Source organism: Apium graveolens, chromosome 7, assembly GCF_009905375.1.
Source record: "Apium graveolens cultivar Ventura chromosome 7, ASM990537v1, whole genome shotgun sequence".
NCBI lineage: Eukaryota > Viridiplantae > Streptophyta > Magnoliopsida > Apiales > Apiaceae > Apium > Apium graveolens.
In genome coordinates this window covers 221,570,835-221,591,222 of record NC_133653.1, presented here as the reverse complement: position 1 = coordinate 221,591,222, position 20,388 = coordinate 221,570,835, and the positions used below count along the sequence as shown (strand labels likewise).

The following is a 20,388-nucleotide window of genomic DNA, read 5'->3' as shown; positions in this document are numbered from 1 at the left end:
TACATAACAGAGGACAGCATAATTAAAAAATAAAACACACTTTTAAGGATGTTAAATCGCAATTAAAATATCATTAACAACTGACTCTCATTTCTTCCTAACTACCTGACCCAAATCCAAGAAATCATTCAAATTCCCTAGCTCCGCCTATCTTCAACATTCATCCACATTTCATGCGCAAAATCATTTCTCCACGCATTAGCATTTTCACGTTGTTACTCCTGTGTTTCATGAATAAGTGGTTCAAAATACTCCTCTTGGTTTGTTGCTGAAGTTTCACTATCTGCTTCAACTGGAAATTCGTCTAAACGACATTCTTTACGAAGAAAATTATGTAAGCCTGCACAAGCTAAAACCAGCTCTGCTTGTGTTTGAAATGAAAAAGGAGGCGCCGTCTTGAAAATTGTAAATCGTGATTTGAATATTCCAAATAATCGCTCAACTGTATTCCTCAAGGAAGCATGTCGAAGATTAAACAATTCTTTGGCATTTTCAGGATAACGACCTTGACCATGAAAATCTTGAAGATGATAACGAACACCACGGAAGGGAGCTAAAAACTGGAGTCTATTTGGAAATCCACAATCCACCAAATAATATTTACCTAAAATACAAGTAGACGATAAAAACCAACACATATAATTTATAAATATAAATACACCAAAAAAAATACCTTGTGATACTTTAAGTCCATTTGACCTTGATATAGCGTTATTTAATAATTTCGAATCGTGTGCAGATCCTTCCCAGCCACTAAGAACATATATAAATTGCAAATCGAAATTGCAAGCTGCTAAAACATTTTGTGAGATTGTCCCATGACGATTACGGTAGCTGCTTATGTCATGTCCGGGGACCATAGCTGGAATATGAGTGCCATCAATGGCTCCTATGCAATCCTGGAATAGTTTAGAAAATAAACATATAATCACATATACGAGTAATAATGATATGACCCAATAAGAAAAAAATATTAAAGTAAGGAAAAAACCTTGTACTTTCTCTGATTTTTTTTGGGGTTGAACAACCAGGTTTAACCATAAAATCCACGACAATTCTATTCAAAACTTTCAGAATTTTGTTAAAATTTTGACTAGTACTAAAATGTTAACGGTTGAATGTTTCACCAACATGAGAATTTCGAGAATTATGACCAACAACAAGTAGAAAAGTTGCAAGCATCTCCTCGATACATATATATCTTGTATCTTTCAAACTTGTTTTTTCTCTAATAATCTTGGATAGCTTAAGAAAAACTTGCGGATACATCCTATAAAGTTTTCGAAAGTGTTCGGGATCCTCATTTAAAACACCATGAATATATTCATATCCTCTTGAATTGACAGGTCGCCTAGTTAGTGAACGTGGGATGCTTTGATTAGACAGGGTTACTATGTGCTTATTCAGCACACGGAGCACTTCTTCATTTACTGTCAACAAAGTTTTTAAAATTTCCTGTCGTTGTTCTTTCCTTTCTTCCTCTTCAGCCATCTCTTTTTCTTCCTCTTCTTGGTCTTCCATATCCATATTTATGTTCATTTTAATAAGTAATTGTGGTGATGATAGATGATCTTCTACAAATTAATAAAGCTAGATCAAAAAATACAAAGTGAAATAAAAAACACATAACATATTATAGTAGTGGAACGGCTGCAAAACAGAGAGAGATTATATAAACATAGCATAGATTATGTTTATAAATATGATTCAGTAAACACTATTGTAGTATATATAATACATCAATAATACCTTGTACTCGATTTTGTAGTCGCCAGATTTGAGAACATACACCCAACTAGGGTTATACCAGAAGATCGAGAGTGTTATGGATTAAAAACTAATATATATAATTGCTGTACTTAATACTAAGGAACGTGAGCTTCGAAGCTCGATTTGACTGCTCTTGTGTTTCGTGACTCAATCTGCCTTAACAAGATGCCTACGTACATTGCTGATTGCCAAGGATCAAGTCAAAAAACGTAGTTCTGATGTGTGGGGTGAGACCCCTTATATAGATGTTGGTGGTCCTTGAATTGGACTTGGTATAGAAGACTTGGTGGGCAAGTCTCATAATTAGAATGGACTTTGGAGTCCTAGATAGTAGGAAACTGATTCCTTATCCTTTTAGGTCCCCTTGAGGTTTATCTATAAGGATTTATATCCTTATCAGGACTCTTCTCAACAGCTGATTTTTTCCCTTATTAATTAATTACGAAATTAATTAATAATCAGGGCTTTTGGGCCTTTTTTATTCCACCAGACCTGATTTGGTCCATCAGGCTTAACCTTTCTGGTCTGAATATCATACATCTTCTTATTGGGCCTAGCAGCCCATTAATTATAAAATCAGGACTTATTTATCCCTATCAGAGAGGGTATTGCAAAGGTCCACAGGGTTTCAGAGAGGTTATTTATGATTAATAAAAGTCTATTAAAATATTTGAAAGTCATGAATTTGTAATAAAAAGTCTATTAAAGTTTTTAAAAGTCATTGTCTTACGAGTCATGATTTCTTTTTTGAAATCTTAAGAAGTCAACAAGAGTCATTAAAAATCTATAAAATCCATTAAAGTCATCCTCCCATAATTTGTCATTAAAAATCATGATACAATACCACCCTCTTAATTTACGTCTAATTTATAAGATCAAATATAATCATGAGTGATCTTGTTGAATTCGTATTTATGAGTATTTTAATAAAATGAAATTTTTATATTTAATACTAATTCGAAATTAAAGATATTAAAAATTAAAAGTGTATATTTACAAACGTGTTCAACACAAATAAGAAACGTTTTTAGGGACGGAGGGAGTATTACTTTATTGAAATTTTTGTTTGGTACCGATGATCTAGCACAAAATGGTCTAATATCGTAGAATATTAATACTTATTTGGGAGTAACAAATGGACTCTATATTTTTTATAGTGTGTTAATTATATTTGTTATTTTTATTTAGGATAATTTTATATTCGAAATTGAATCAATCATCTGAAAATTTTGAAATTGAAACTGAATTGTCGGTTTCGATTTTGAATTCAATTTTCAATTCTAAAAATCCGTCCAATTTTAGTTTTAATTAAAACATAAAATTAAACTCAAATGAACCGTTCCCCTACACAATGTAACATTTCGACGCTAGTAATATGTCAAGACTTCGTTTGACTGACTATAAACCTGTTAGCGAAAATTAAAATAAAATTTGGATGCAATTTTTATCAAAAATTGAATTGTCATTATCGTTTACAACTTCAAACTTGTCCGAACTAAAAATTTGAATTCACACAATATCATTATCGTTTACGAATTCAAACATATATTAACTAAAACTTGGAATTCACACAGTAATTTTGTAGCCATAATAGAAGTCCCGTCAAGTATAACGAGCCCGCGCATTCGACTATCAGTCTTTATTAGGGGTGAGCGCGGTGCGTGTGTTGCGGTTTTTTTCTCAAACCGCAAATTAAACCGCACATGCGGTTTGATCAAATTTCCAAACCGCAACCGCACCGTGTACCCTCAAAAACCGCATAAACCACACCACAAAAATGCGGTGCGGTATAGTGCGGTTCACTGCGATTTGTACATTACAAGTTCGAAAATTTTAAATAAATACAAAACTTAAATTAATTAAATTTCTGAATAATATAACAAAGTCTTCAATATTCTTCAATAATACAAATTAGACATTGTAAAGTTTAACGTAGAAGCTTGGCTCGGCAATTAAATGAGTTCACTATTAAATAGGTGGCTTTGTACCATGTGTCTCATTATTTTTGAAGAAACACAAATAGGATGATGACCACGCAATAATTGATCCTCTAAAAATAAGATGATCACTAAGCAAACACTCCTAGTATGTTAAATGAAATCAAACTTAATAAATAGAATCATGAAATATAACTAATATATATATATATATATATATATATATATTTATATATTAAATATTGCGGTACGGTTTGAACCGCATTTCAGAAATTTAAAATCACAAACCGCACCGCACCGCGCGGTTTATTAAAAATTTAAATCGCAACCGCATCACGAAAATTAAAAACCCCATATTGCGGTACGGATTAGTGCGGTGCAGACGGTTTTTGCAATTTGTGCAATTTTCTGCACACCCCTAATCTTTAAGAGTGGGAAAATGAAATGTATGGAATGGGGAGAGTGGAGTCCTGTGGAGATAAGTAAAGAATTTAAAAGACTGGTTAGGCTATAGGCTATAGCCCCGCCGTACCAGGGATATTACCCTGAGCAGCCATGTGTAATGAATAATATCATTTCATGTACTACTATCTTCTAAATTAATGCATATATACAGGTTAAAAAGGGATATCAGCCCGGCATTTCATGTTATTCTAGCTAGCTAGAGCTAGCTTCCCATCAAATCATAACAATATTGCACCAGAGGATCGTAGCAATACCATTTTCAGCATATATCCACAATCAAATCAATCAATCAATTATACTATAAATTATTAAGAGGGGATCTATCGTCAAGCCTTTGCTTTCCGTCATTGACTCATTTTTGCCTTACAATTCAAGATGCTGTTTATGATGCTGTTTATCGTAAATTCCTAGCACTTCTAGTTACAGTTTACATGCTAAATCCAAGCAGATACTTGCCTGATTTATAATATTATTATTTTTTTTTGAAAAAACTGACGCTAATTCCAGAAAAAATAATGCATTTACAACTGAAATTGTGAACAGTTCCTAATGTTATCAACTTATCATGCACAACCTGCAATATAAAATTATAATCCACAATCTTTTTAGTTAAATATATAAGACAAAAAAATTTCTAATTTTAGTAAAGAATTATACAATGTAACTTCGTTTTCGAAATTAATGAAGAAGTGATGCATGCGTAAGCTCCACCTCTCCCACTCCCAAAAGGGCAAGTCAAAAGTTGAGGTGATTGTTAATAAAGATTCCCACTTCCACGAAAGGAAAGTAATATGTATCCTATTCTAGCAGGCTACGGTTATGAGACTCAACTTGGTGTTGTGCTCCTCACCTACGTACGTAATTTTGATGCTGTCAAATTTCATTATTCTAATTTCTAGCTCTACCTCCTCCATTCACGACCGTTTTTTTTTTATTTCTAGACGGAATAACAAATATCTGGCACGCACAACTGTTCTTAATTAATTTGCTCCATGCATAGTACAAAAAGTGAGCGAGCTAATCTCTAGACCAGGCTACTCACTTTCTTAGGGTTCATTTAGTAGCCAAATTACTTTTATCTCTAAATTGTCTTAACGTCGTACTTCAAATGTGTCCTTAGAGTCTCTTCTACGTGACAATTCTTACTAATGAAATTTATCTTTTATTAAAAAAAAGAATGTCATCCACCGTTTAAACTAAGATTCTAATATACACTTTTTGACATATAGAAATTTATTTTTAACATTTTCATAAGTTTAGAATTGGGGTAAGATATTCATAATATTCTCTAACATTTTATCAAAATTTTTATTTATGTACAAATAATCAGTAACAAAAGATCAATTTTGATCGAAAAATTGTTGTTTGAGAATTTGATTTATAAATTTAGGCCTTGTTTAGAAGTTAATTTGTTCACTACAAGAAAAATGACCGTTTCCTACCAAGATTTTCCTACCAAGGAATTCTGGTAGGAATGGTCGTTTCCTACCAAGATTTTCCTACCAAGGAATTCTGGTAGGAATTGCTCCAATATTTCCTACCCGGTCGAAATCCGGTAGGAATTGCTCCCAGTGGTGTCCAGATCTTGTACACGCAAGCACTAAAACCTACCAATATTGATAGGAACATCAGTTCCTACCAATATTGGTAGGTTTTAATCGAAAAATGATATTAAAATGACCCCACCATCCATGTCATCAGCTCTCACCTTTTTAAATTAATTAAACTTCATTTTAAAATTAATCATTTTAGAGATATTTCCTACCATATTCGGTAAGAACTTAAAACCTACCGATATTGGTAGGAAATGATGAAATCTTTATATGGATATGACCCCACCCTCCATATCAGCAGTCCACGTATTATATAAAATAAATATAATTTTTTGACGTTGGAAGCTTTTTAATAATTCAGGATTTTTTCCTACCGATATTGGTTGGAAAAGAGGTACGTCGGCTGAAAGGTGTTTCCTGCCAAATTTGGTAGGAAAAAATGTCCAGATTTAAAAATGGACCTACCACCTTTTGATTTTGTATTGTGTGGTATTAATGTATTGAAGATAAGATAAAAAAAATAAAGAAGAAGAAAATAAAGAAGGAAGAGTAAGAAGAAAAAGAAGAAATTTTCTCATTGTTATTTATTGTAGGTAAAGTGAACTTTGTTAAAATAAAACGTTCAATTCCTACCAATATTGGTAGGCAATGACCAAAAACAAAGAAAAAAAAATACATTTTCGTATTTTTTGTTGATCGTTTGTCACATTTTTGTTGAACAAACTCAAAAGACCTAAAGATGTATTCATTTTAGTAGTGAAATTCAAGAAAATAGTTGATTATACTTACATTCTCATGTTTCTCTTACATTTAGATAAATTATAATTATTACGAAAAAATAATAAATATCGAAACATTTTGATAAAATATAATTTTAAAAGTGGAAAGTCATTTTATATGAAAAGGAAACTAGGAAAAAAAATTGGAAATGAAAATATTTATAAATAATAAAATCGTTTAGAAAACGAATGAGCGAAAATGTTCGAAGTTTGAGTTAGGTTTTATAATCAAAATTTATGGATTGTATAGGGGTTATATATTTTGATTTTTTTCAGTAATCCAACTGTACGGATAATTAGACATATTGATTTTCGATATGTATGTAAAATATTGGATTTTTTAAAATTAAGCTCATAAGTTTTTATAATAAATCTATAAAATAAAATGTTCAATTCCTACCAGTATTGGTAGGCAATGACCAAAACAAAGAAAAATGTGCATTTTCATATTTTTTATTGATCGTTTGTCACATTTTTGTTGAACAAACTGTAAAGACATAAAGATGTATTCATTTTAGTAGTGAAATTCAAAAATATTAGTTGATTATATTTATATTCTCGTGTTTCTCTTATATTTAAATAAATTATAATTATTTTTAAAAATATAAAAAATATCGAAATGTTTCGATAAAATCTAACTTCAAAAGTGGAAAGTCATTTTATAGCGAAAGGAAACTAGGAAAAAACATTGGAAAAAAAAGATTTATAAACAATAAAATCGTTCAGAAAACGAGCAGCGAAATTGTTCGAAGTTTGAGTTAGGTTTCAAAATTTATGGATTGTTTAGGTGTTATACATTTTAATTTTTTTTCCACTAATCCAGCCGTACGGATGATTAGACATATTGATTTTTAATATGTATGTAAAATATTGGATTTTTTAAAATTAAGCTCATATATTTTTATAATAAATCTATAAAATAAAATTTTCAATTCCTACCAGTATTGGTAGGCAATAACCATAAACAAAGAAAAATGTTCATTTTCGTGTTTGTTATTGATCGTTTGTCACATTTTTGTTGAACAAACTCTAAAGACATAAAGATGTATTCATTTTAGTAGTGAAATTCAAAAATATAGTTGATTATACTTACATTCTCGTGTTTCTCTTATATTTAGATAAACTACAATTATTTTGAAAAAAAATAATAAATATCGAAACATTTCGATAAAATATAATTTCAAAAGTGGAAAGTCATTTTATAGCGAAAGGAAACTCGAAAAAAAATTTAGAAAAGAAATGTATTTATGAATGATCCAATCGTACAGATGTGATGATCTATATATTTTACTGATTTGATAAATTTATTAGAAAAAAATGTATTCGGTTTATTATTTTAGTTGTCAACCAGTAGTTTGACAAGTTCTTCTTACTAGCGTTTTAGTACCATAATGATGTTTCAATTTTTTTAAAAATATTTAAAAGTGATCCAACCGTACAGATGTTAAGATCTATATGTTTCAGTGACATGACAAAATTTTTAGAAAAAGGAATATTTATTTTGAATATTACTTCTAAGTGGTGTTTAGTCTCATAAAAATGCTTCGGTTTTTTCTAAAATATTTTTGAATGATCCAACCAAACGGATGTCAAGATCTATATATTTTATTCATATGATAAAATTATTAGAAAAAAAATAAATGTATTCGATTTGCTAATTAAATAGTCAACAAGTAGTTTGACCAGTTCGTCTTACTAGCGTTTAGTCCGGTATTAAAGTTTTGATTTTTTTAAAAATATTTATGGATGATCCAACAGTAAAGATATCGAGATCTATATATTTTAGTTATATAATAAAAATATTAGAAAAAACAAATATATTTGATTTGCTATTTTAACAATCAACCAGTAGTTTGATCAACGCTTGTTACTAGTGTTTAGTCCTGTAACACCCCCAAATCCGGGGTCGGGGATCCGGGTTGTCACGAGTTCCATTTCCCTTAATAACACCCAATCTTAATAAATAATCAACTACTCTGTACTGTGACCTCACAATAAACACACACACCACAAGTTATAGTCTCAGAGATAAACACTCAAAAATAACACAAGTCCTTATATTCCACAATTATAAACCGTTACACCTTAAAAAGGTTCTGAATAAATTTACATATTCCTTGCCATTATTACAATTCATATTATACATAAGTCTGGTTCATCAATAGTTGAAAACCTAGCCTATTGGTAGCTCCTACCTCAGCTACGGCGGCATCAACGCTTCCAGAAGACTGCGGAACGTTTTCTAACCGCTTGCGAATCGAGAGCTTGGTCCTGTTCATCTTTTCTATCTGTTGTTGTGTGATGAAAGAAGAAAGCAAGGGTGAGCAGCAAGCCCACCAAAATAATATGTATAATGATTAACAATATATGAGCCTTCTCATAGTACTCATGAAAGTCTTGGTCAAAAGAAATGAACCAAGTTTGATATCTTAATGCGATGAAGTCGCAAAATATTCAGTATATATACATATATACTTTTCAAAATCTTGGAAGTCCTCTTCCATGCATAATATACACAGAGTTCTAGTTTATAACTGTATAAAAATATCGTTGCAAGGTGATCTCATATATCTACCCTTGTCTCAACGTTTTTCTGAAAATCTTTGATATGCATAAAATAATCATTAACTAGATATAAGTTGAAAATATGAAGTTACAAGATACCCCAATATACTTATATCTTTTCCAAATATTACTTGAACTACCACCGTTCAAGTTATAATCAGTTCAAAAGTTCATCACATAGATGAGACTATAAGACAAGATTTGAATAGATTCAATCTTTGAATATCATTATAAATAATGAAGTTACGAGATACATCATTAAATCCCGATACATATATATACACCTATATATATACATTTCATACACTCCTTGAAAACCTCTGTTATGAAAATTATAAACAGAGTTGCAATATCCAATGAATTTGGAAAGGAGAAAACCTTGGCATAAACCTGATATCTTGCTGATCAGGCAAAGATACCAATAAGTAACCTTTTCTACTAGTAGATGGACGAATTCCCCACTGGTCATCACCCTGGCCGTAATAGGACCTTATGCTGGACTGCCACTCAGCCACTTACGCATTTGATGGACTCCCACTGAGCCACTTACACTTTCATGGACGCCCACTGAGCCCATGTTACTTATGCCGACTCAAATAGATGAACTTACTTCCCGAACGATGGGCAAGTAATCAAGATGTTTTCTCAAAACAACAACCTCGTTGCAAATATAAAATACACCACTGAGCTGGATCCCTCAAGTTTTGAACGAGTATTTAAATCCCCTTTAAAAGGAAGATCTTAAATATAAAAATGAGTTTTGGGATCCGCTCTAACTTTTAAAAATAATTTTGAAGACTCGAAAACACTTTAAAGAGTGTTTGGAGTAATGCTGATTTAATGAAATAAATCAGTCCCAATATATTAGAAAATATTTGAATATTATTATTTAAATAATATTCCCATAAAGAATAATCTTTATAAAAATAATTGAAGTAGAAGTTTTAAAACTTATACTTGAAATGAGTATTAAATAACCAAAGATATACTTATACGAAAGTACTATCTTTATTTGAATAATCAAAGATAAGTTTGATTATCGACACCTTATTCTTTAATAAAATAAAGAATATATCTCAGCAAATAATCGGAGTCATAGATCCTCAAATGAATATTCAAATAATATTCATTAAATAATATAAAATGAGTCATAAGCCCTCGAATGAATATTCAAATAATATTCAATAAATAATATAAAGGAGTCATAAGCCCTCGAATGAATATTCAAATAATATTCAATAAATAATATAAAGGAGTCATAAGCCCTCGAATGAATATTCAAATAATATTCAAATAATAAAATAAAAGGAGTCATAAGTCCTCGAATGAATATTCAAAATAATATTCATTTAATAAAATAAAGAAGTCATAAGCCCTCGAATGAATATTCAAAATAATATTCATTTAATAAAATAAAGAAGTCATAAGCCCTAGAATGAATATTCAAAATAATATTCATTAAATAAAATAAAGCTATCGAATAAACCTTATTCGATTAATAGTTTTAAAAACTATATCAATATATATATATAAATATATATTATACTCGGAAGCCTCGCCTCCCGGTTTTAGAAAAAGTTCACCTTTTGATCCCCTATACTAAGGGTATACGCAAATACCGCTTATCTCTAGTATAGGTATTATGCAACGAATAAGTATTTGAACCAACAAATATATAAATCAAGAATACGAAACAGGTATGCATATATACCATATCACATGCTACAATATATCGCAAGAATTTTCTAATAACAAATATGCATTTATCACAAGATCATGCATATACACATATACATCACAACAACAGTATAACGGGTAGAAAACTTGCCTGAGTGCTCCCGGATAGACTTAAGCTTAGAGTGGGTCCGATAACCTATGAACAACAACATAAGTCGGAATTAAACCCCGGTCGCTTAAGAAACTAGACTTTAACCAATTGAACTCTAACGTTCGCTTTTGCGCTTAATGATTCACTTAAGTCGCTCGAGTACCCTCGGCTCCACCATTTTTAATAAATTAACCATTAAGAATTTTAAAGCGATTCTTTCGCGAGTACCTTACCAACTGCCTAATCCACTTAACATAATTGTGTTTATACCCCAATTAGTCATTTAAAGTCCTTAACCAAGGTTTCAAAGTAAGGCGAGGGGTAATGGTTCGGTCGCGAAACGCCGTTACTTAAAACGGTCGTTTCTCCTAAACCGTACATCGGATTCAAGCGAACCACATATCAAAACGAAGCTTACGACATAATCCAACTAAACATGGAAAAGTCACAGATTCAATAGTTAGCTCTCTGTCCCGAACACTAAGAACAAGCAGTTGTATGAAATTGGACATTACGACGGCTATGTTTACGCGATTACCAAGTTTTAAACCACTCCAAACAACCACCATTCAACTCACAACCAACAATACAACCAACCCTCATCCAAACCTTACTACATCAGTCCCCAAACCTCAAGATTTTCCAATTTATACAACCAATCAAAGACCCAATATTCAAAACCAATACAAATCCACCAAAACTACTTATAATCTAAGATCAAGCCTTAATACTAACAATGCTTCAATAAAACTTAATAGAATCATAAAATCAAATCTAGGGTTTAAAGTTGATACCTTCCTTGGTAGGTTTTAAGTTTCTAGGAAGCCTTAGGGAGCCTTAATCTAACCTCCTACAAGCTTGATCTTTCCAAAGAAATCAAGAACACAAAGTTAGGTTGTGAAGTTTTTAAAAGTCAGATTGAAAGAAATGTCAAAACGATGGTCTTAGCATGCTTATTTGGACGAGACTTGTGAACAAGAGTTGTAGGCCATCTCAATACCTTTCTAAAGAGCTATAGAACATACTATTTGAGTGAGTATTGAAGGAGATATGGTAGTTTGAAGTTGCTGCTCTGGTTTTGGCCGAGAGCTTCTCTTGAATAATGAAAGTCAACTTGTGTGTTTTTGTTTTATGAATTGTTTTGGCTTGGTTGATCCACTTTTGTTTTGATTTATTACCTTTTCACCATGGTGAATTTTGTGTGGTTTATAATCAACCAATCTTCCTTCCTTTTTGGTCATGCTTATGTCACTTTCCTATGTCATCTTCCCACACTTGTCCTCTTCTTGTTGGTTTGATGACATCATCATCACTAACCTCTTTGATTAGCTCCTAATTACTTGGCTAATGACCGCTGATCTTTTATACGGTTCGCTTAACTTTCGTTCTCGTTTATTGTTTGAGGGATCATACCCGTGATCTTATTACTTGGGTTCCCCTAAACCTTTCTCAATATTTTATATTCCTTTCATGATCCTCTCTTATAATCCTTGAATTTAAATCTTTTTTATTATGTTACCTTATACTCAATTCTTTCTGTATCTGGTAGATTTTCGGGAAAAATCAAAGTGTTTGGAATTGGATTCTGACGATCTTTCCATACACTTATATACCATATAGAGTACTAATAAAATCTCAGAATATCAATAACAGAACCCCTACATAGTGTGGCATGAAAAATTTTCTTATTCAGCATAATCAGCAAAATCACTATTCATAAGGGTTTCAAAAATTCCAAAAATTGGGGTTATTACAGTCTCCCCTCCTTAAAAGGATTCCGTCCCGGAATCAGATAGAAAATGAATAGGGATACTTTCTTAGCATTACACTTTCTAACTCTCAAGTAAATTTTCCCACTTTGTGGTTCTTCCATCAAACTCTGAATAGTTTGATAACCCTTCTCCTAAGCACTTGTTCCTTTTTCAATCTATAACCCTTCCTGGTTGCTCCATATAGGTTACGTCTGGTTGCATGTCTATGCGCTCATATGCCCCTATTTATCTGGCATCCGAATTACACTTCCTTAACATTGATACGTGAAACACGTTATGACTTGCTACATGTTCTGGGGTAAGGCTAGCTCATATGCTAACTTCCCAATACTTCTTAATATATCCAAGGGTCCGACAAATTGTGGACTTAGCTTTCCTTTCTTTCCGAATCTCATCCATCCTTTCCAAGGGTTTCCAAGGGGATACCTTTAACAACACTAGGTCCCCTACTTCCTATTCTTTGTCCTTTCATGTCAAATCAACATACTTCTTATGTCCATCTTGGGTTACTACCAGCCGTCCTCTGATTAGATCTATTATATCCTTGGTCCTTTGGACTACTGCGGGTCCGAGCATCTTGCGCTCTACAACTTCATCCTAACATAAAAGAGATCGACATTGTCTTCCCTCAAGGATCTCATAAGGCGACAACTCGATAATGACATAAGATCTATTGTCGTAAGAAAACTCAATCCGTGTTAAGTGATCATTCCAATTTCTTTCAAGTCTATTGCACAGACTCTCATTATAGCTTTTAGCATGAGAGCTTTTGCTTCTCAATACCTATTTTTTTCCAGTTCGTAATCGCTACTACCTTCCGTTCCTAATATTATACTGGTTATACTTTTGCTCGTTAGCGTTCTATAACCTTTTAATAACCTCGTCAACCTTAGTATCACGAATGTGTTTCCATTCCGCATACCACCACAACTTTACTACTCCTTTTTCAGCTGCTTCTATCTTCGAAAGCTTAGTCCTTCATATAGAAGTAAAAGAATTTATTGAGAGATCACTATGATCATGAACACTTGTTACATTGCATAGTTAGTACATAAGGTGGCCAACCTTTAGTACTTGACAATCAATTAAACAGTATATGGTATCCTACTCGGCTTCTATCACACAGATAGATAGTCATTCGGCAATACCTCCCCTTCTGGAAGAGCTGTTCTTCTTAGCTTATATGAAATAAAAAGAAGAGAAAAGAATGAATTGAAGATAATTGTATATGTGAAAAAAAAATATACTGCCACCAAATATCTGGCTTGGAACCTACCTCTGAACTATAGAGGTTTGATATAGGAGAACAAAACATATGTGTATATATATCAACATCAAGTATTATCGCATCGCATTTCGCATGCTTAAATATTTTTGCTATTCCGTCCATCATTCTATGGACCCATGCTCTTCCTTGAGCTTATACACAATCACCTTTGAAACTCCCTCGATATCGAAAATCGAATCTGGGATCTCATTCTAGACATCATCGTTACTAGAATTCTATGCTTGCATCACAACCTTCCTCGTATAGTAATACGACTCTCTATTGATAAAAAGGAATAAATATTCAATAGGTAGATACTCTACTTAATTAGTCTATCAATGATAACTTATACACTACCACGACCCGATTAGTGGTACTCAATCTCAACATCCACTCCAATACAACTCTCACGGTTGTAATTAGCTCATTACTTGCAGAATCATTGCTGCATTACTATGGTCCACCACTGACCTACTGTCATCATTCACTTTCCATGAAATCTTAATATCTAACCATACGGAGTCCATACATGTCGTATAGAATACTTCTAAGGAGTTAACATAATCACCAATCATAATTCATGAAGAACACTCCAAACTCTGACATACTTTCATGACATGAAGTAGATAAAATTGCAGAAGAGTTTCAGTCAAAGCAACGATAGCAGGTTAATACCATTCTTAATCGTATGCCCTAAATAGAAGACTTAACTCAAGGGTTCATCTAGTCCTTTTTGAAACATGGTCTTGGCTTATCTCAAGATAGTATCTTCTGAGATAGATAGCCCGCTCATGGCGATTACACGAATTAAACGTTTACCAACTACTATTACGGTTGGGTATCGCACAATCATCAGAAGGAATGTCAATCTTCCACACCATAATACAACCTTCACAGCCTTAACCATTATCACTATATTCCTCTGGCACGAGCGCCTATAATTGTCCTCTTACACTTAAAGTGTCGGCCACCTCTTTGGCCTTTCTTGATAGTAATATTTCCTTACAATCAATGTCATTTTAACCACCTTCACTAAATTTTCTACCTCATTTCCAATCACTGCTTGTGTGAAGATGTTTTCCTTAAAATCTGATGAGTAAAAAAAATATCACCATTTTTCCATAAGTTATTGCCTCAGTCTTTAGAGGTTAATCACTGTCACGACTGACTCTCAATCATACTTAGAACATCTTTTATCCTAGGCCCTAATTGCCCTGAACAATTTCGACCTTTACTGGTTCAATCCATACTTTCTTGTGGTTTAACACGTGCCCCACTTGGCATCATTATAATTATGTCATATTTCCTTTATCAACATTTTAATTTTTGAGAATTTTGAATATTACCTTTCTCCTTGTAAAACCTCTAGGGTTATCCTCGAATCGTTCCTCCTGTATTCCCTAGATACAGGGCATATCAAGATACCATTTATTAATACCAGAATCATTGTCTATATACTTCTGAAAAATTTCTCCACTGATTCTTAAAGGTTGTTATTACCTTAATCCTTTCCAATTCATACTGTCAAAACTCACACTATCCCTATTAAGGGTGAAATTCCAACCTTTATGCATTCCCCGAGGATTCATTTTAAGTTACCGATGTTCTATCCTTAATTCCACCTTTAAAAGATACATGCATCCTTCCATGGATAAATCAAGTCATATATCCCTGATAAGGGTATCTTATTCAATCATTCCCACCTCGATAGTATATGCCTAATTTCACAATAACATCTGTATTCAAAATGAGGTCAATCAATATGGCCTCCAAAAGATAAGAACGGTTATCCGCTTTTCTTGCCTGATTCAGTAATGATAACAGGGATGTTCTAAAAGATGTTTGTCGTGTTCAACGTGAGCCTTTTAGTTCTAACTACTCATTTACCTCTTTTATTTATCTCAACAGTCATCTCAATGTTGGGATATCTTTCATACCTGGCGTCTCCCTTTCTGGGTATCATGCCCCCGGTCTTACACTTCACATTCTTGAAGGTCACTTCCTTCATCCAATTTTCCTAATTTCTTACTTTCTTGTCTCCTCAGTCCATCCGTGTTTCCTTATTAATCAATCGATCTATCTCAAATTTTCATCGAATACTGTCAACTTCAAGGGAATTAACTTTACATATCGCTTACGCCTTCAAACCTTGAATTTATCTCATGATCAGTCACCATCGCGCTGATGATGACACACTTCTCTATATTTATTGTAAGGGTTTCTTAGGGTTTCCCATACCTAACTCCCTTATCACTTCTCAACTCTATTTCCTTTATATCCCTTTATACTCCTTCCCTTTTTAGTCTTTTATTTTCGTTTCCATTACAACCATTACATGAACCAACACAACATAAGCATTGATTTCAAACATCCCGTCATTCTGGATTCGTGTCCTCAGAACGCATCTTGACAACTTTTACAACTTAGATTCATAATTCATCATACTCGTCCGCTTTTGTTCTGGCTCTAAAGCTTTTACACTACCTCCATAACCTTGGGAAGTACTTTCCCGAAAACAATTGTCTGAACTTTAATCAGTTTATTATAATCTCTTGCTCCGTGCCTTCCTTGGCCTTTCATCAGCGGGTGGCCTCTCTCTTAGGAGGGTAAGTGACAAAAACAGTCTTTTGTGATTCGTCAATCATTTAGAATTTCAAATGATTCATGTATTTCCTTTAGCCAGGCTCTTGCCTCGACTGGGTCAACCTGTTCCTTGGAACTCTGAGAGCTTAGCAGTTTAAAGGCCATGAAAGAATTTCCTACCGTATTGTTTCCTCAAGGTGGTGGTTGGGGATAATAGTCTAAGTTCTTTTTAGACATGTCCATGAATTTCCGTATAGGAGTACCGTCTCGGGTCTCCTTTCCTTACTCGACTTTCTGTTTCCTTAGTATGAAATGTTTCATCCTTCTCCTATACTTGGGGTTATCTTATACGTTAAAATTCTTGTTTTCCACTTCATTATGTTATGGGCTCCTTCTTTCTTAATGGCAATCTCCCTGATTATCACATTCGGGGTTTACCCTAAATCTTATTCCTCGAGCTATGGATTTCATCTAAGATCCAGTCCTTAAGCTCTTAAACGTTTGGAACCCAAATTCTTTAGGAATACCTCATTATTCCCTTATCATCTTTCTCGGTATTAATCTCTTCTCTATTTATTGGCTCTCTGCCTTCATTCATCACTTTTTCTTGGCACAATATGATCTTTTCCAATAATTCGGGCTGTATTGCAATCTCAAACAGCTTTTCGGTACCGGCTCCGGTTACCTTCACTTCTATTTCCATTTCCTCAAAATCTCTTATCAACTCTCCCAAAGACATTTTCATCTTGAGTCTCTCCTTTTTACTAAGGGTATCAGCCACCACATTGGCTTTTCCCGAATGATAAAGAATCTCCCACTCCTCATTCTTGATTAGCTCTAACCGCCTACTCTGGCGTATGTTGAGCTCTTTCTGCGTGAAAATGTACTAGAGCACTTATGGCTTAGGTAAATCTCGCACTTCTCTCCATACAAGTAGTGCCTCAAACCTTTTAGGGCAAAATTATTGCCACGAGCCCAAGCTCATGGGTGGGGATATCGAATTTTATATTCCCTTAATTGTCTTGATGCGTACGCGATTACCTTGTTGTGCTGTATAAGAAGCACCCTAATTCCTTATGTGAAGCGTCACTACACATCACAAAATCTCCTTTTTCCATCCGGCAATGCCAACATAGGGGCCATCACCAATCTTTGCTTCAGTTCTTAAAGGCTGTTCTCGCATTTCTCTGTCCATTTGAACTTCTCAGTCTTATGAGTAAGCCGCGTTAAAGGGGCTACTATCTTTACAAACTTGAACGAACCTCCGGTAGTGACCGGCCAATCCTACCTCTGGTAGTTTCCCTAACCATGGTCATCAATTCCTCAATGGTCCTTTATTTATTCTTGTCAAGATCTTCCACGGGATCCTCCTCAGCAACAATCCCTTCTAGGATAACATCCTCAACCGTTACATCCTCAATATGAACATCATCTGGTCCTGCGTTAGGAAGCTCTATCGGATCCACAATCTGATCTCCAATTAGTAATAAAACATCATCGCGTTGTTGCTCCTCAACCTCAGGGTTTGGAGTCCCGCTACCATATACGATAACGAACTACGCTTCTATCACGATATTTATAAGGGTTCCCATAAGGGTTTTAACTGTCAGTACTACGTTAGGTAGTCCGACTATGAACTTGGCAAGAGTTCTTATTATCTTAGTGAACTTATTATCTTAACGTCACATCATCTCTGAGGTTTATAACGCTTAGCTCTGATACCACTTCTGTAACACCCCCAAATCCGGGGTCGGGGATCCGGGTTGTCACGATTTCCATTTCCCTTAATAACACCCAATCTTAATAAATAATCAACTACTCTGTACCGTGACCCCACAATAAACACACACACCACAAGTTATAGTCTCAGAGATGAACACTAAAAAATAACACAAGTCCCTGTATTCCACAATTATAAACCGTTACACCTTAAAAAGGTTCTGAATAAATTTACATATTCCTTGCCATTATTACAATTCATATTATACATAAGTCTGGTTCATCAATAGTTGAAAACCTAGCCTATTGGTAGCTCCTACCTCAGCTACGGCGGCATCAACGCTTCCAGAAGACTGCGGAACATTTTCTAACCACTTGCGAATCGGGAGCTTGTTCCTGTTCATCTTTTCTATCTGTTATTGTGTGATGAAAGAAGAAAGCAAGGGTGAGCAGCAAGCCCACCAAAATAATATGTATAATGATTAACAATATATGAGCCTTCTCATAGTACTCATGAAAGTCTTGGTCAAAAGAAATGAACCAAGTTTGATATCTTAATGCGATAAAGTCGCAAAATATTCAGTATATATACATATATACTTTTCAAAATCTTGGAAGTCCTCTTCCATGCATAATATACATAGAGTTCTAGTTTATAACTGTATAAAAATATCGTTGCAAGGTGATCTCATATATCTACCCTTGTCTCAACGTTTTTCTGAAAATCTTTGATATGCATAAAATAATCATTAACTAGATATAAGTTGAAAATATGAAGTTACAAGATACCCCAATATACTTATATCTTTTCCAAATATTACTTGAACTACCACCGTTCAAGTTATAATCAGTTCAAAAGTTCATCACATAGATGAGACTACAAGACAAGATTTGAATAGATTCAATCTTTGAATATCATTATAAATAATGAAGTTACGAGATACTTCATTAAATCCCGATATATATATACACCTATATATATACATTTCATAAACTCCTTGAAAACCTCTGTTATGAAAATTATAAATAGAGTTGCAATATCCAATGAATTTGGAAAGGAGAAAACCTTGGCATAAACCTGATATCTTGCTGATCAGACAAAGATACCAATAAGTAACATTTTCTACTAGTAGATGGACGAATTCCCCACTGGTCATCACCCTGGCCGCAATAGGACCTTATGCTGGACTGCCACTCAGCCACTTATGCATTTGATGGACTCCCACTGAGCCACTTACACTTTTATGGACGCCCACTGAGCCCATGTTGCTTATGCCGACTCAAATAGATGAACTTACTTCCCGAACGATGGGCAAGTAATCAAGATGTTTTCTCAAAACAGCAACCTCGTTACAAATGTAAAATACACCACTGAGCTGGATCCCTCAAGTTTTGAACGAGTATTAAATAATTGAAGTAGAAGTTTTAAAACTTATACTTGAAATGAGTATTAAATAACCAAAGATATACTTATACGAAAGTACTATCTTTATTTGAATAATCAAAGATAAGTTTGATTATCGACACCTTATTCTTTAATAAAATAAAGAATATATCTCAGCACATAATCGGAGTCATAGATCCTCAAATGAATATTCAAATAATATTCATTAAATAATATAAACTGAGTCATAAGCCCTCGAATGAATATTCAAATAATATTCAATAAATAATATAAAGGAGTCATAAGCCCTCGAATGAATATTCAAATAATATTCAATAAATAATATAAAGGAGTCATAAGCCCTCGAATGAATATTCAAATAATATTCAAATAATAAAATAAAAGGAGTCATAAGTCCTCGAATGAATATTCAAAATAATATTCATTTAATAAAATAAAGAAGTCATAAGCCCTCGAATGAATATTCAAAATAATATTCATTTAATAAAATAAAGAAGTCATAAGCCCTCGAATGAATATTCAAAATAATATTCATTAAATAAAATAAAGCTATCGAATAAACCTTATTCGATTAATAGTTTTAAAAACTATATCAATATATATATATATATATATATATATATATATATATATAAATATATATTATACTCGGGAGCCTCGCCTCCCGGTTTTAGAAAAAGTTCACCTTTTGATCCCCTATACTAAGGGTATATGCAAATACCGCTTATCTCTAGCATAGGTATTA

At 33.3% G+C, this 20,388-nt stretch overlaps 1 protein-coding gene across 1 annotated transcript; it reads right to left on the bottom strand.

Annotated features, from left to right (window-relative positions):
- Positions 1-215: 215 nt before the first annotated feature.
- On the bottom strand, positions 216-1,527 carry LOC141674489 (uncharacterized). The gene is made up of 3 exons (XM_074481193.1): positions 1,132-1,527; positions 709-899; positions 216-609 (listed from the first exon to the last, which is right to left on the bottom strand). Exons 1-3 carry the CDS (start codon positions 1,525-1,527, stop codon positions 216-218), a joined length of 981 nt encoding a protein of 326 aa, XP_074337294.1.
- Positions 1,528-20,388: the final 18,861 nt, after the last annotated feature.

What these genes read in the sequence shown, in the direction of transcription:
- LOC141674489 (XM_074481193.1), bottom strand. Translation starts at nt 1,527, where the DNA reads ATGGATATGGAAGACCAAGAAGAGGAAGAAAAAGAGATGGCTGAAGAG. An exon ending in ATAATTCTCGAAATTCTCAT is followed by an intron (nt 900 to 1,131) that starts GTTGGTGAAACA and finishes AAACTATTCCAG; the next exon opens with GATTGCATAGGAGCCATTGA. An exon ending in TCGAAATTATTAAATAACGC is followed by an intron (nt 610 to 708) that starts TATATCAAGGTC and finishes GTCTACTTGTAT; the next exon opens with TTTAGGTAAATATTATTTGG.